This window comes from Triticum aestivum, chromosome 3B (assembly GCF_018294505.1).
Source record: "Triticum aestivum cultivar Chinese Spring chromosome 3B, IWGSC CS RefSeq v2.1, whole genome shotgun sequence".
In the NCBI taxonomy this organism is placed as follows: domain Eukaryota; kingdom Viridiplantae; phylum Streptophyta; class Magnoliopsida; order Poales; family Poaceae; genus Triticum; species Triticum aestivum.
In genome coordinates this window covers 728,201,278-728,215,995 of record NC_057801.1, presented here as the reverse complement: position 1 = coordinate 728,215,995, position 14,718 = coordinate 728,201,278, and the positions used below count along the sequence as shown (strand labels likewise).

General features: G+C 45.6%; 1 protein-coding gene across 1 annotated transcript; it reads right to left on the bottom strand.

Annotated features, from left to right (window-relative positions):
* Nucleotides 1–9,574: 9,574 nt before the first annotated feature.
* On the bottom strand, nucleotides 9,575–14,218 carry LOC123072037 (squamosa promoter-binding-like protein 2). Its single transcript, XM_044495597.1, has 3 exons — nucleotides 12,685–14,218; nucleotides 11,350–11,480; nucleotides 9,575–10,507 (listed from the first exon to the last, which is right to left on the bottom strand). Exons 1-3 carry the CDS (start codon nucleotides 13,059–13,061, stop codon nucleotides 9,771–9,773), a joined length of 1,245 nt encoding a protein of 414 aa, XP_044351532.1. The 5' UTR covers nucleotides 13,062–14,218; the 3' UTR covers nucleotides 9,575–9,770.
* Between the last annotated feature and the right edge of the window lie 500 nt (nucleotides 14,219–14,718).

Below are 14,718 nucleotides of genomic sequence, written 5' to 3'. Positions count from 1 at the left end.
GGAATGATGGTAAGATTTTTACTATTTGTCCTCAGTGCATCTTATGCATACATATTTTTTTGCTAAACTTTCATTGCTAAGTATATTAATTAAATACTATACGATGTTCTTCAACAGGGACTCCCGATGACAGTTGTGCCTCAGGGGATCGAGACTAAAGGTCGCATGTCAATTGTTAGCTTACGGCCAAGATATCCTACATTGCACATGAATGCATTCAGGATTTCTAGAAGCGATGAATGCTTAATAGTGAAAGATTGGAGGAAAATTGTTAACGATCGCAGAGAAGTATTAGGGGGCAGCAATGACAAGCGCAGCCCATGATTAGGACACAGGTTCATCTGCATGCTCCAGTATGATGAATCAGGAGAGCTATACATGTTATATGCTATTTTACCAGAGAGAGAGTAGCTAGCAGGAGTGATTTAGCTAGTTCATGCTGCTCTTAGTACTTGTCCTTTCATGTCCGTGTTCTTCGTTCTAAACTTAATCTCAAATAGTGATTTGCTTTTGTCGTGTATCATACAATAATGTTGAACTCGATGATATTTTTGCTTCTGGTACAAGTGAATGTTTCTTCTTTAAGCTACTGTTGGTATGGTGATTAGATAGCAGTAATGACTATGATGATTAAATAGTGATAATGACGACTATGATGATTTTTAGCTAGCTAGCTAGAGTATACATATACTCATGTTGATGATATGATGCAAGAGTTTTTATATTAATATGATGATGATGATGAGTTATTATATCATTTAAATGAAAGAAACCATAGATTAGTTTCAGCTGGATGATTCCTATACCTAAGTGATCAAGTATATATATGCCATATCCATATATATTATACCTGATCACCTAATTAATTGGGTGGTCAAGTATAATATCGATATGGCATATACTTGATCACTTATATAGCTAGATCCTTCAGTCGAAACTAATCCGCGGTACTTTCACCTAATGATTTAACAACTCATTATAATGTAAAACAATCACTAAATTAAATTGAAAACACACAACTAAAGGAAAAACTCAAAAAACACCCTAACATTTAGTACCGGTTGGTGTTACCAACCGGTACTAAAGCCCTACGCGCACCCAGGCCTGGCTCATGCCACGTGTTTGCCCTTTAGCGCCGGTTCATGACGAACTGGTACTAAAGGGGGGGACCTTTAGTCCCCACTCTTTAGTGCCGGTTGGCGAACCGGCACTAAAGGCCGTCACGAACCGGCACTAAAGGCCGGTTCTGCACTAGTTGAAGGAAATATGCCCTAGAGGCAATAATAAAGTTATTATTTATTTCCTCATATCATGATAAATGTTTATTATTCATGCTAGAATTGTATTAATCGGAAACATGATACATGTGTGAATACATAGACAAACTTAATGTCACTAGTATGCCTCTACTTGACTAGCTCATTAATCAAAGATGGTTATGTTTCCTAACCATAGACATGTGTTGTCATTTGATTAAAGAGATCACATCATTAGGAGAATGATGTGATTTACTTGACCCATTCCGTTAGCCTAGCACTTGATCATTTAGTATGTTGCTATTGCTTTCTTCATGACTTATACAAAGTTCCTACAACTATGAGATTATGCAACTCCCGTTTACCGGACGAACACTTTGTGTGCTAACAAACGTCACAACGTAACTGGGTGATTATAAAGGAGCTCTACAGGTGTCTCCAAAGGTAGATGTTGAGTTGGCGTATTTCGAGATTAGGTTTTGTCACTCCGATTGTCGAAGAGGTATCTCTGGGCCCTCTCGGTAATGCACATCACTATAAGCCTTGCAAGCAATGTGGCCAATGAGTTGGTTACGGAATAATGCATTACGTAACGAGTAAAGAGACTTGCCGGTAACGAGATTGAACTAGGTATTGGATACCGACGATCAAATCTCGGGCAAGTAACATACCGATGACAAAGGGAACAATGTATGTTGTTATGCGGTTTGACCGATAAAGATCTTCGTAGAATATGTAGGAGCCAATATGAGCATCCAGGTTCCGCTATTGGTTATTGACCGGAAACAGTTCTAGGTCATGTCTGCATAGTTCTCGAACCCGTAGGGTCCGCACGCTTAATGTTACGATGATAGTTTTATTATGAGTTTATAAGCTTTGAGGTACCAAAGGTTGTTCGGAGTCCCGGATGTGATCATAGACATGACGAGGAGTCTCGAAATGGTCGAGACATAAAGATTGATATATTGGACGACTATATTCGGACACCGGAATTGTTCCGGGTAATTTCAGAGAAAACCGGAGTGCCAGAGGGGTTACCGGAACCCCCCGGGGAAGTATTGGGCCTTAGTGGGCCTGAGGGGAGAGAGAGCGCAGCAGCCTAGGAGGTGGCGCCCCCCCCCCATGGGGAGTCCGAATTGGACTAGGGAGGGGGAAGCGGCCCCTCTTTCCCTCTCCCTCTCCCTCTCTTTCCTTCCCCCTTCCTCCTTCCTAGTGGGACTAGGAAAGGGGAATCCTACTCCCACTAGGAGGAGGATTTCCCCCTCCTTGGCGCGCCCCCTAGGGCCGGCCGGCCTCCCCCCTTGCTCCTTTATATACGGGGGCGGGGGGGCACACCAAGACACACAAGTTGATCTTCGTGATCGTTCCTTAGCCGTGTGCGGTGCCCCCCTCCACCATATTCCACCTCGGTCATATCGTTGCGGTGCTTAGGCGAAGCCCTGCGTCGGTAGAACATCATCATCGTCACCACGCCGTCGTGCTGACGGAACTCATCCCCGACACCCTGCTGCATCAAAGTCCGGGGATCGTCATCGAGCTGAACGTGTGCTGAACTCGGAGGTGCCGTACGTCCGGTGCTTGGATCGGTCGGATCGTGAAGATGTACGACTACATCAACCGCGTTGTCATAACGCTTCCGCTTTCGGTCTACGAGGGTACGTGGACACACTCTCCCCTCTCGTTGCTATGCATCACCATGATATTGCGTGTGCGTAGGAATTTTTTTGAAATTACTACGTTCCCCAACAGTGGCATCCGAGCCTAGATTTTATGCGTTGATGTTATATGCACGAGTAGAACACAAGTGAGTTGTGGGAGATACAAGTCATACTACTTACCAGCATGTCATACTTTGGTTCGGTGGTATTGTTGGATGAAGCGGCCCGGACCGACATTACACATACGCTTACGCGAGACTGGTTTTACCGCCGTGCTTTGCACACAGGTGACTAGCGGGTGTCTGTTTCTCCAACTTTAGTTGAACTGAGTGTGGCTACGCCCGGTCCTTGCGAAGGTTAAAACAGCACTAACTTGACAAACTATCGTTGTGGTTTTGATGTGTAGGTAAGAACGATTCTTGCTCAGCCCGTAGCAGCCACGTAAAATTTGCAACAACAAAGTAGAGGACATCTAACTTGTTTTTGCAGGGCATGTTGTGATGTGATATGGTCAAGACGTGATGCTATATTTTATTGTATGAGATGATCATGTTTTGTAACCGAAGTTATCGGCAACTGGCTGGAGCCATATGGTTGCGCTTTATTATATGAAATGCAAACGCCCTGTAATTTCTTTACTTTATCACTAAGCGGTAGCGATAGTCGTAGAAGCAATAGATGGCGTAACAACAATGATGCTACGATGGAGATCAAGGTGTCGCGCCGGTGACGATGGTGATCACGACGGTGCTTCGGAGATGGAGATCACAAGCACAAGATGATGATGGCCATATCATATCACTTATATTGATTGCATGTGATGTTTATCCTTTATGCATCTTATCTTGCTTTGATTGACGGTGGCATTTTAAGATGATCTCTCACTAAATTATCAAGAAGTGTTCTCCCTGAGTATGCACCGTTGCGAAAGTTCTTCGTGCTGAGAGACCACGTGATGATCGGGTGTGATAGGCTCTACGTTCAAATACAACGGGTGCAAAACAGTTGCACACGCGGAATACTCAGGTTAAACTTGACAAGCCTAGCATATACAGATATGGCCTCGGAACACGGAGACCGAAAGGTCGAACGTGAATCATATAGTAGATATGATCAACATAGTGATGTTCACCATTGAAACTACTCCATCTCACGTGATGATCGGACATGGTTTAGTTGATTTGGATCACGTCATCACTTAGATGACTAGAGAGATGTCTGTCTAAGTGGGAGTTCTTAAGTAATATGATTAATTGAACTTAAATTTATCATGAACTTAGTACCTGATAGTATTTTGCTTGTCTATGTTTGTTGTAGATAGATGGCTCGTGATGTTGTTCCCTTGAATTTTAATGCGTTCCTTGAGAAAGCTAAGTTGAAAGATGATGGTAGAAATTACACAGACTGGGTCCGTAACCTAAGGATTATCCTCATTGCTGCACAGAAGAATTACGTCCTGGAAGCACCGCTGGGTGCCAGGCCTGCTGCAGATGCAACTGACGATGTTAAGAACGTCTGGCAGAGCAAAGCTGATGACTACTCGATAGTTCAGTGTGCCATGCTTTACGGCTTAGAACCGGGTCTTCAACGATGTTTTGAACATCATGGAGCATATGAGATGTTCCAGGAGTTGAAGTTAATATTTCAAGCAAATGCCCGGATTGAGAGATATGAAGTCTCCAGTAAGTTCTATAGCTGTAAGATGGAGGAGAATAGTTCTGTCAGTGAACACATACTCAAAATGTATGGGTATAATAATCACTTGATCCAACTGGGAGTTAATCTTCCTGATGATAGTGTCATTGACAGAATTCTTCAATCACTGCCACCAAGCTACAAGAGCTTCGTGATGAACTATAATATGCAAGGGATGGACAAGACTATTCCCGAGCTCTTCGCAATGCTAAAGGCTGCGGAGGTAGAAATCAAGAAGGAGCATCAAGTGTTGATGGTCAATAAGACCACCAGTTTCAAGAAAAAGGGCAAAGGGAAGAAGAAGGGGAACTTCAAGAAGAACAGCAAACAAGTTGCTGCTCAAGAGAAGAAACCCAAGTCTGGACCTAAGCCTGAGACTGAGTGCTTCTACTGCTAGCAGACTGGACACTGGAAGCGGAACTGCCCCAAGTATTTGGCGGATAAGAAGGATGGCAAAGTGAACAAAGGTATATGTGATATACATGTTATTGATGTGTACCTTACTAATGCTCGCAGTAGCACCTGGGTATTTGATACTGGTTCTGTTGCTAATATTTGCAACTCGAAACAGGGACTACGGATTAGGCGAAGATTGGCTAAGGACGAGGTGACCATGCGTGTGGGAAATGGTTCCAAAGTCGATGTGATCACGGTCGGCACGCTACCTCTATATCTACCAACGGGATTAGTTTTAGACCTGAATAATTGTTATTGAGTGCCAGCGTTGAGCATGAACATTATATCTAGATCTTGTTTGATGCGAGATGGTTATTCATTTAAATCAGAGAATAATGGTTGTTCTATTTATATGAGTAATATCTTTTATGGTCATGCACACTTACAGAGTGGTCTATTTTTATTAAATCTCGATAGTAGTGATACACATATTCATAATGTTGAAGCCAAAAGATGGAGAGTTGATAATGATAGTGCAACTTATTTGTGGCACTGCCGTTTAGGTCATATCGGTGTAAAGCGCATGAAGAAACTCCATACTGATGGACTTTTGGAATCACTTGATTATGAATCACTTGGTACTTGCGAACCGTGCCTCATGGGCAAGATGACTAAAACGTTGTTCTCCGAAACTATGGAGCGAGCAACTAGTTTGTTGGAAATCATACATACTGATGTATGTGGTCCAATGAATATTGAGGCTCGCGGCGAGTATCGTTATTTTCTCACCTTCACAGATGATTTGAGCAGATATGGGTGTATCTACTTGATGAAACACAAGTCTGAAACATTTGAAAAGTTCAAAGAATTTCAGAGTGAAGTGGAAAATCATCATAACAAGAAAATTAAATTTCTACGATCTGATCGTGGAGGAGAATATTTGAGTTACGAGTTTGGTTTACATTTGAAACAATGCGGAATAGTTTCGCAACTCACGCCACCCGGAACACCACAACGGAATGGTGTGTCTGAACGTCGTAATCGTACTTTATTGGATATGGTGCGATCTATGATGTCTCTTACTGATTTACCGCTATCGTTTTGGGGTTATGCTTTAGAGACGGCCGCATTCACGTTAAATAGGGCACCATCAAAATCCGTTGAGACGACGCCTTATAAACTGTGGTTTGGCAAGAAACCAAAGTTGTCGTTTCTTAAAGTTTGGGGCTGCGATGCTTATGTGAAGAAACTTCAACCAGATAAGCTCGAACCCAAATCAGAGAAATGTGTCTTCATAGGATACCCAAAAGAGACTATTGGGTACACCTTCTATCACAGATCTGAGGGCAAGATTTTTGTTGCTAAATTTGGATCCTTTCTAGAGAAGGAGTTTCTCTCGAAAGAAGTGAGTAGGAGGAAAGTAGAACTTGATGAGGTAACTGTACCTTCTCCCTTATTGGAAAGTAGTTCATCACAAGAACCGGTTCCTGTGACAACTACACCAATTAGTGAGGAAGCTAATGATATTGATCATGAAACTTCAGATCAAGTTTCTACTGAACCTCGTAGGTCTACCAGAGTAAGATCCACACCAGAGTGGTATGGTAATCCTATTCTAGAAGTCATGTTGCTTGACCATGACAAACCTACGAACTATGAGGAAGCAATGATGAGTCCAGATTCCAAAAAATGGCTTGAAGCCATGAAATCTGAGATAGGATCCATGTATGAGAACAAAGTATGCACTTTGGTTGACTTGCCCGATGATCGGCAGGCCATTGAGAATAAATGGATCTTCAAGAAGAAGATTGACGCTAATGGTAATATAACTGTCTACAAAGCTCGACTTGTTGCAAAAGGTTTTCGACAAGTTCAAGGGGTTGACTACGATGAGACTTTCTCACCCATAGCGATGCTTAAGTCTGTCCGAATCATGTTAGCATCTGCCGCATTTTATGATTATGAAATTTGGCAAATGGATGTAAAAACTGCATTCCTGAATGGTTTTCTGGAAGAAGAGTTGTATATGATGCAACCGGAAGGTTTTGTCGATCCAAAAGGTGCTAACAAAGTGTGCAAGCTCCAGCGATCCATTTATGGACTGGTGCAAGCATCTCGGAGTTGGAATAAACGCTTTGATAGTGTGATCAAAGCATATGGTTTTATGCAGACTTTTGGAGAAGCTTGTATTTACAAGAAAGTGAGTGGGAGCTCTGTAGCATTTCTGATATTATATGTAGATGATATATTGTTAATTGGAAATGATATAGAATTTCTGGATAGCATAAAGGGATACTTGAATAAAAGTTTTTCAATGAAGGACCTCGGTGAAGCTGCTTACATATTGGGCATCAAGATCTATAGAGATAGATCAAGACGCTTAATTGGACTTTCACAAAGCACATAGCTTGATAAAGTTTTGAAAAAGTTCAAAATGGATCAGGCAAAGAAAGGGTTCTTGCCTGTATTGCAAGGTGTGAAGTTGAGTCAGACTCAATGCCCGACCACAGCAGAAGATAGAGAGAAAATGAAAGATGTTCCCTATGCTTCAGCCATAGGCTCTATCATGTATGCAATGTTGTGTACCAGACCTGATCATTGGACAGCGGTCAAGAACATCCTAAAATACCTGAAAAGGACTAAGGGTATGTTTCTCGTTTATGGAGGTGACAAAGAGCTAGTCGTAAATGGTTATGTCTAATAATGCGCGGCAAAAATTAACGAACCAACCATTACAAACTAAATTGTAATTCAGTTCTCAATTGTAATCAGGGGGATTTTCCATAAGTTATTAGGAATGTCATGAAAAGTTGCAAACATATCATGGGTGATCTCCACCGTCCATTCTTGTTAGCCCAGCGTGCACTTCATCTCTACCGCTCAAAGGTTTTTTTATATATTATGAGCAGTTTCAATATGGTCCCTTTTACCTCACGAAAGGTAAGAGCACATAAAAGATTTGAGTCATTGATTCCGTTAAGTAGTAGGCCCAAACATGTGCAAACTAATTGGCTGTGGCAGAACCATAGAAAAATTACTTTTAATATTTAGAGAATAACTCATCCTCACATTTATGCACCTCTAAGAACCAGATTTTCTTAATCATGATCTTCAAGTTCATGTTCATTTTACTAAGTATCATGAATTCTTAAAGAAGTTACTGAATTTTAAAAACAATTTAAGCATAAATCACATCAAATACAAATAGAAGAAATTTGCAAACTGATAAGTGTATTTTTTTACATGCTCTTTATTTAATGAAGTTCACAATTGTACATAACCATATAAGTTTTTATTTTAAAAAAGTTAGTATATTATGGGAAAAATAAAACAATTCCTATTTTATACAAGCTCACAATATTTTTCATGTATAAACGACAACATTTAATAGCTTCAGTCACATATATGAATGACATATTTTCCTTTACTCGATTGCTCCCTATATGGTAGTAATGCTTTTACAAAAAAATCTAACATTTATCAAATACGGCCTAGTACCTCTCATGGGTGATCTATTAATCCATGGAAGGTAATAGGTCACGACATTTAATCTAGGCCATTGGATGGAAAATAATGAACGGTCCATAATAACTGGGAGCATCTTACAATCTCTCTTTTTTTCATTTTGCTTTCTTTCTGGATGTCAAGAACTTATTTACAAGTGCTGTTTCAAAGTAACAATAATAACATTTTTTTTGGAACAATTTTATCTTGTCTTTCTTCAGACTGTAAATAAACAGTCGTTTGGTTGGCATTAACCTCCGTCGGCGTGGTTCAAGCACCTTGAATAAATGTTACCACAACAATTTTTGCATTTACAACAATTTTTGCAATAGAGCATAAGCTTACACGAATATGATCCGTTAAGCTCCAGATTTTGAACTTTTTTTTCGAGAAGGAGGATAACGCCTGGCCTCTGTATCAAGCAATGCATACAACCATCTTTATTATATTATTGCCACGGCATGGTAAAACTACAGCTTTATTTACCAGACACTCCACCTTTGGCCTTTTTGGTTACTTGGCATCCTGCCTCCCTTAAACATGGACTTCAAACGAAATATGTGGACTTCCATTTGCCACATATTCAACACTTTCTTTACTGTGTATTTTTTGACAAAGAGTACTTGCAAACAAGCACAGTTCCATAAGATAGAGTGTAGCTATCTGAATTCCCAACATATGATCCTAGCTACTCCCTCCGTTCCTAAATATTTGTCTTTCTAGACATTTCAAATGACTACTACATATGGATGTATGTAGACATATTTTAAAGTGTAGATTTATTCATTTTGCTCCGTATGTAGTCACTTGTTGAAATGCCTAGAAAGACAAGTATTTAGGAACGGAGAGAGTAGAACGGAAGTTATGCAAGTGATCCTGCATCCTGGATAATCTAATTACTGTTCCTGAACAATATCTCTTCTGAAGCACAACATGTGAGAAACAGGCAGACGCATGATTAGAATAATCAACTACAGTTCAAGCCCCCTGTGTACTTTCTGCTGATGTAACCCTACCAAGCCAAGTGCACGATGGCCAAAATGAACAAACCAACCGATACAAATAGAATCATCGTAACCCAATTCTGAATCATAAGTAGATGGTGATTTTCCATAAGTTAGGAGTATCAAGAGAAGTTGCAAAATGGACATATCTTGGGTGATTTCTTGAGGATCATCAGGGCTAACACTATCAGGTGACACATTTGATGATTGATAACCAACACCAACAGCCTAGGATCTGAGTCTGACTGATGAGACAACTACCATGACGAGAAGGGTAGGGCATGCATCCCACCTGCATCCGGGTGGCTCCCCTGATCAGCGCTCACTTGGTGTTGGTGGTGGTAGTATCCATGGTACTGCTGCTGGAGCTGGGATGCCGCCGGAGCCGCCGCTGTGCTGGTAGCAACGGCAGTGGCAGCGGTAGCAGCGGCGTGCTGCGATCTGTTAGACGCGTGCAACATGGGCGCGCCCTTGTCTCCCAGGCTCACGTAAGACAGCCCGGTGAGCGAGACGTCGCCGTTGCTGGACAGCCGCGCCACCTTACCGCCGCCGCCGCCGCCACCGCCGTACTGTATCGTCACGCCGCCGCCGCCGAGATGATGCGCCTCCGCGGGGACCATGATGTGCGCCGACGCCGGGTTGTCTGACAGAAGAGAGAGAGCACAGTTGTGGTCCGGGCCCCCGTCGTGGGCGAACATGGTGGTCTTGCCGTTGCTGTGCCGGCTGCTGTTGCTGCTGCTCTCCGAGGAAGGCGTGATGGTGAACGCCGGCGGCTGGCAGCCGAACGTGGCCTCGCCGCCGCCGTCCGTCAGGAAGGGGAAGTGCTTCCTCTCCGGCTTGCCGTGGTGGAAGAGGGAGGCGGCGCCGCTGAAGGAGTAGTACTGCTCGTGGAACGCGTCGGCCTCCGTCTTCACGGCGATGCCGCCGGGCCACTTGGGCTCCGCCATGGACGTCGGGGAGAAGATTTGCGGGTACGACGCGAATCTTGTCACTCCTGTTCACAAACAATGATGGGGAGCTAACAGTTAGTTCGGCCGTCAGCGTTGCAAACCTATGACAATAGCCATGTCGACCAACTGATAAAAAACAAGAGACCAAAATTACAAAGACAAGCTGTAAATGCCATGTGCATCCACCCTGCTACTGAACTGTAACATGGTAAAAGGTAAAAATCTTCACAGGTATAGGAGTGCTACTAGTAGCCTGCTAGTGGTTTCATCATGTCATAGGTGTTCAATTCACTGTGACATCATTAACTGGCTTTCACATGGATACGGCTGTATCAGGGCAGAAAGTTCAGAAGAAACTTCAGGCCTAGTTGTTCTCTTGCTTTGGATCCTACAGGAAGTTCCTGGAAATGCCAGCCAAAGACTGAAAACCTATCTCGGGTCTGCTACACCAGCAAGATGTTCATACTGATAGTCAAACCTCCTGTTCCCATCCTTTTCGGAAAGAAGAAAACTTTGTGCTGCTACTCAGCAAGCACGTGTGAAGCGTTTTTCTGGATAGTGCTAGCAGTCAACTGAAAGGGGAAACACTAAACAGTCTAAATAAACAGAAAGGGGATAGAGTTCTGAAGAAAATTAAAATTAACTAGGAGCGCATGATGGATCAACTCCATCACATTTTCCACTCGTTTCCGACAAAATGGGAGTGCTAAAAATCTCAACTTTCTTGCTCATTGCAGCTGTTAGATCTTAGTACAATCTACTCATTTTGTACCAAAATGTAAGACGATTTTTGGTTTCAACAATCGTCTTACATTTTGTTACCTAGGCCGCATGCTTAATCTCCACGTGTTACTATTTGTAGGAGTATTAGGGATTGATGGAGTACCATGGTGATTAGCGAACAAGCCGGCAGGGTTGAGGGGATCCGGCTGCGGCTTCCGGCGGCGGCGGTTGTGGCCGTCGAGGCGCTTCCTGCAGCTCCTCTTCACCTCGTCGAACTCCCCGAGCAAATGGAACCTGCAAAGAACAATTTCCTCGGGTCAAAATGATTTCTCAAGATACAGATCGAAAATTTGCATGAAAAAAAAATCATCAACAAAGTTGTAGAAAAACAAGAACATAGATCCGGTCAAATGCTCGAACCACATGCCACAGATCTAGGCCAAATCAAGCACATGGAAATGGAGATACACGTCGCAATTTCCCAAGCTTCTCTCCACACGAGCTTAATTACACCCGTAACCTTCACGCAAGAATCTTGCTAAAACCTAATTACACGGCCACATCATGGCTGACCGTTGAGATCCTTGATCCCTGTCTTCTAGAACAAGCATATGGGAGGAATTCTCTGTTTGAAAACCAGTGTGGATGTGGAAAGCGTGCGGGCACGGCGCGTCGTGACAAGGGGCGGCGGCGACAGGTTGCGGTGGAGGACAGGGACGCGGCCGTTGGGGAGGACGAATTGAGCGGCAGCCATGAGAACGACGACCTGAAAGGTCCAGTTCCAGCCAGCGTGAGCGCGCGCCGAGTCGTTGTAGGGCAGGGGGGGCACGGGCTGGGTCGGGATGCGCCACAGCACCTTAATGGTGGCGCGTGTGCGCTTGTCTCGTTCAGACGCAGTCCGGGACCAGACGTTGCCCGGAATTCATGACTCTCCCTCCAGGTTGGTTAAATTATCCTCTTCTCCTTTTGTTTTCAGGTAGGAGTACAGATGTTTTCCATGGTGAATGTACTTTTTGACATGGATTTGTGTGTTTTTCAAAGTGGGTTTTCTTTTGCTGTAAAATTTACAGTGAGTGGGGAACAGATGGGGGCAGCAAACAGAGGTTTTCGGTGAGGTGCACGTCGGATGATTAATCGCTAGCGCCAAGCGAGCCATGATGGCCAAAGCGACAGGGAACTGCTCCACCGGACAGCGAATTGTTGCTCGCCGAACGAACTAATCCAGCTAGCTGGGACTAAACGGCCGCCGTACTTACTTGCTTGGTTAACGCGAACTACTGTGCCACTGCCACCGCTGCTGCTACAGCAACCACGGCGAGCTTTTGGCCGGAGTTGAAACAAACCACAGCAACTCTCGTCTCGTGCGACAGTAACAGTAGTAAAGATGTTGCTGCTGCCAACGGACGAAGTTCGAGAGCGTGGATCACGGATGGATGTCAGAGGGGACGAATCGGCAGGGAATGCACGGCCAAGAAATGGAATAAGGGAACGGGTGTACCTGCTGCACTGCTGGCAGAAGCGCTGCTGCTGGCCGGCGACGGCGACGACGGGCGTCTTGGAGTGCGCCTCGCAGACCTTGTGCCGGCGGTGGTACTCGCGGCAGCGGGACAGGTCGGCCGTGCACCCCTCCACGGAGCACGGCGGCACCGTCTGCTGCCCCTGCCCCGCCCGGGCCCGCTTCGCCGGCGCCGCGGAAGGCGGCTGCTGCTGCTGCACCGATACCACCGCAGCGGCCGCCCCCGCCGGGACCGGCCTCCAGCTCGTCGGCGCGCCGAGCTTCAGGTCCAGCGCGCCGCCGCCGCCTCCTCCTCCGCTGCTGGGCGCGACCACCGTGCCGAGGTCCCAAGAAGGCATCTTGGGCTCCCAAGAATCCATGCCAAATACACACGTACGCACGCACGCACGTATCTCTGTATTCAGAGAATTCCTCGCGTGCACGGCCCGGCCCGGGGAGCTTGCTTGTGCCGCCGACGGACGATCAAAGAAATGGTGGGGCTTAAAAAGGCTCTCCTGGTGGTACCCGGACAAGAACCGCTCACCGCTCTCCTCGCCCAAGAAGAAGAGGAGGGAGAGAGTACAGTAAGCAACGCACCAGCAAGAGGAGTTGATTGGAAGCAAGAGCTTGGGAGGACGGGGAAAAGTGAGATCGATCGATGGATGCGGGTAGCGGGACGGACGGAGAGATCAAAGCAGGAGCATGCAATTAAGCACCCAGTAGCCAGGCCACCCACCACCACCACCACCAGGGAGAGCCGGAGAGGAGAGGAGGAAGTGAGCTGCTGCTGCTAGCTTGCTTGCCGGGGCGGTTTAAGCTTTAAAGCGAGGACGGAGGACGGATGGATGGGCGGAGAAGGAAGAGAACAGTGGCGAGTGAGTGAAGAGGAGAGGTAGCCTCAGCAGCAGCACCAACCCCGATGAGAGGAAGTTGGGGACATGGGCAAAGGGAGAGAGGGGGAAGGACAGTGGTTGCAGACAACACTGGAGGAGACTCCTATTGGAGGACTCCAAACTCCAAAGGTGGCAATAATTGCCGAGACGGGCAGGCGGAGAGGGAACCACCTCACCTCCACCTCCACCTCCACCCCCACCCCTGCCGCTGCCGCCTGCACTGTTCACTCACTCGCTCGCTTTAGGTTTTACCACTCCGCCACCAGAGTACCAGAGTTATTTTCGGTACGCCTGCTATGTAGAGAGAGAGGGCGAGCGAGCGAGGAGTGCTGCTGCTGCGTCAGCGTGGTAGGGAAGAAGAGGAGCTGGTGGCGAGGGCAGAGAGAGTGCAGATGGAAGGAAGAAAGAGGGAGGAGGATTCCTTCCTTCCTTTCCGTTTGGTGCTGGGCGCTACCCCCTAGCGTGGCGTTTCTTTTGCCTGTTCGGGGCTTTGGTTTGCTCTTTTCTAGGGGATCGATGGACGGACGGGGCCCTTCTTTCACCACCACCCAAGGAAGATATGTGAACGGAGGAGAGCTGCACTTCACTTGGCTTCGGTTCAGAGGACGGGAGGGCATGTGAGGGAGGGAGGGGTGACTGGGCGGAGGCCGGAGGGCCTTTCATTCACCTTTTGTAGGGGATGGATGGACGGATGGACGGGCGGACGGACGCAGGAAAAAGAAGTACGTACAGAGAAAGCTGAGAAAGGGATGGGTGCATGGCCGCAGGGAAAGAGAGAGGAGCTGCTGGGCTGGATGCTTTTCTGCGTTTTGTACTTTGTTTATCTCTCTCTGTGTGCGGGGTGTTTTGCTGCCTCGTCTCATCTGACATGATATGTTCACAAATCGTAATAAAAGGGGAAAATCGAAAGTCTCATGATTATTGCTTCTTGCACATCCTAAGACATAGCCGTGGACCTTTTTTAGGTTCGATTCAAGGATTCTATATGCTTGGGTTAACCAAGGACTGGTTTATAGCCGTGGGTTTATAGGTTTGATATCCATGTGTTTTATATGCTTGGATTAATCACGCACATATTTGTAGCCGTGGTTTTCAGGTTTGATCCACCGGTTCTATATGCTTGGGCTAACCGAGCACGGATTTA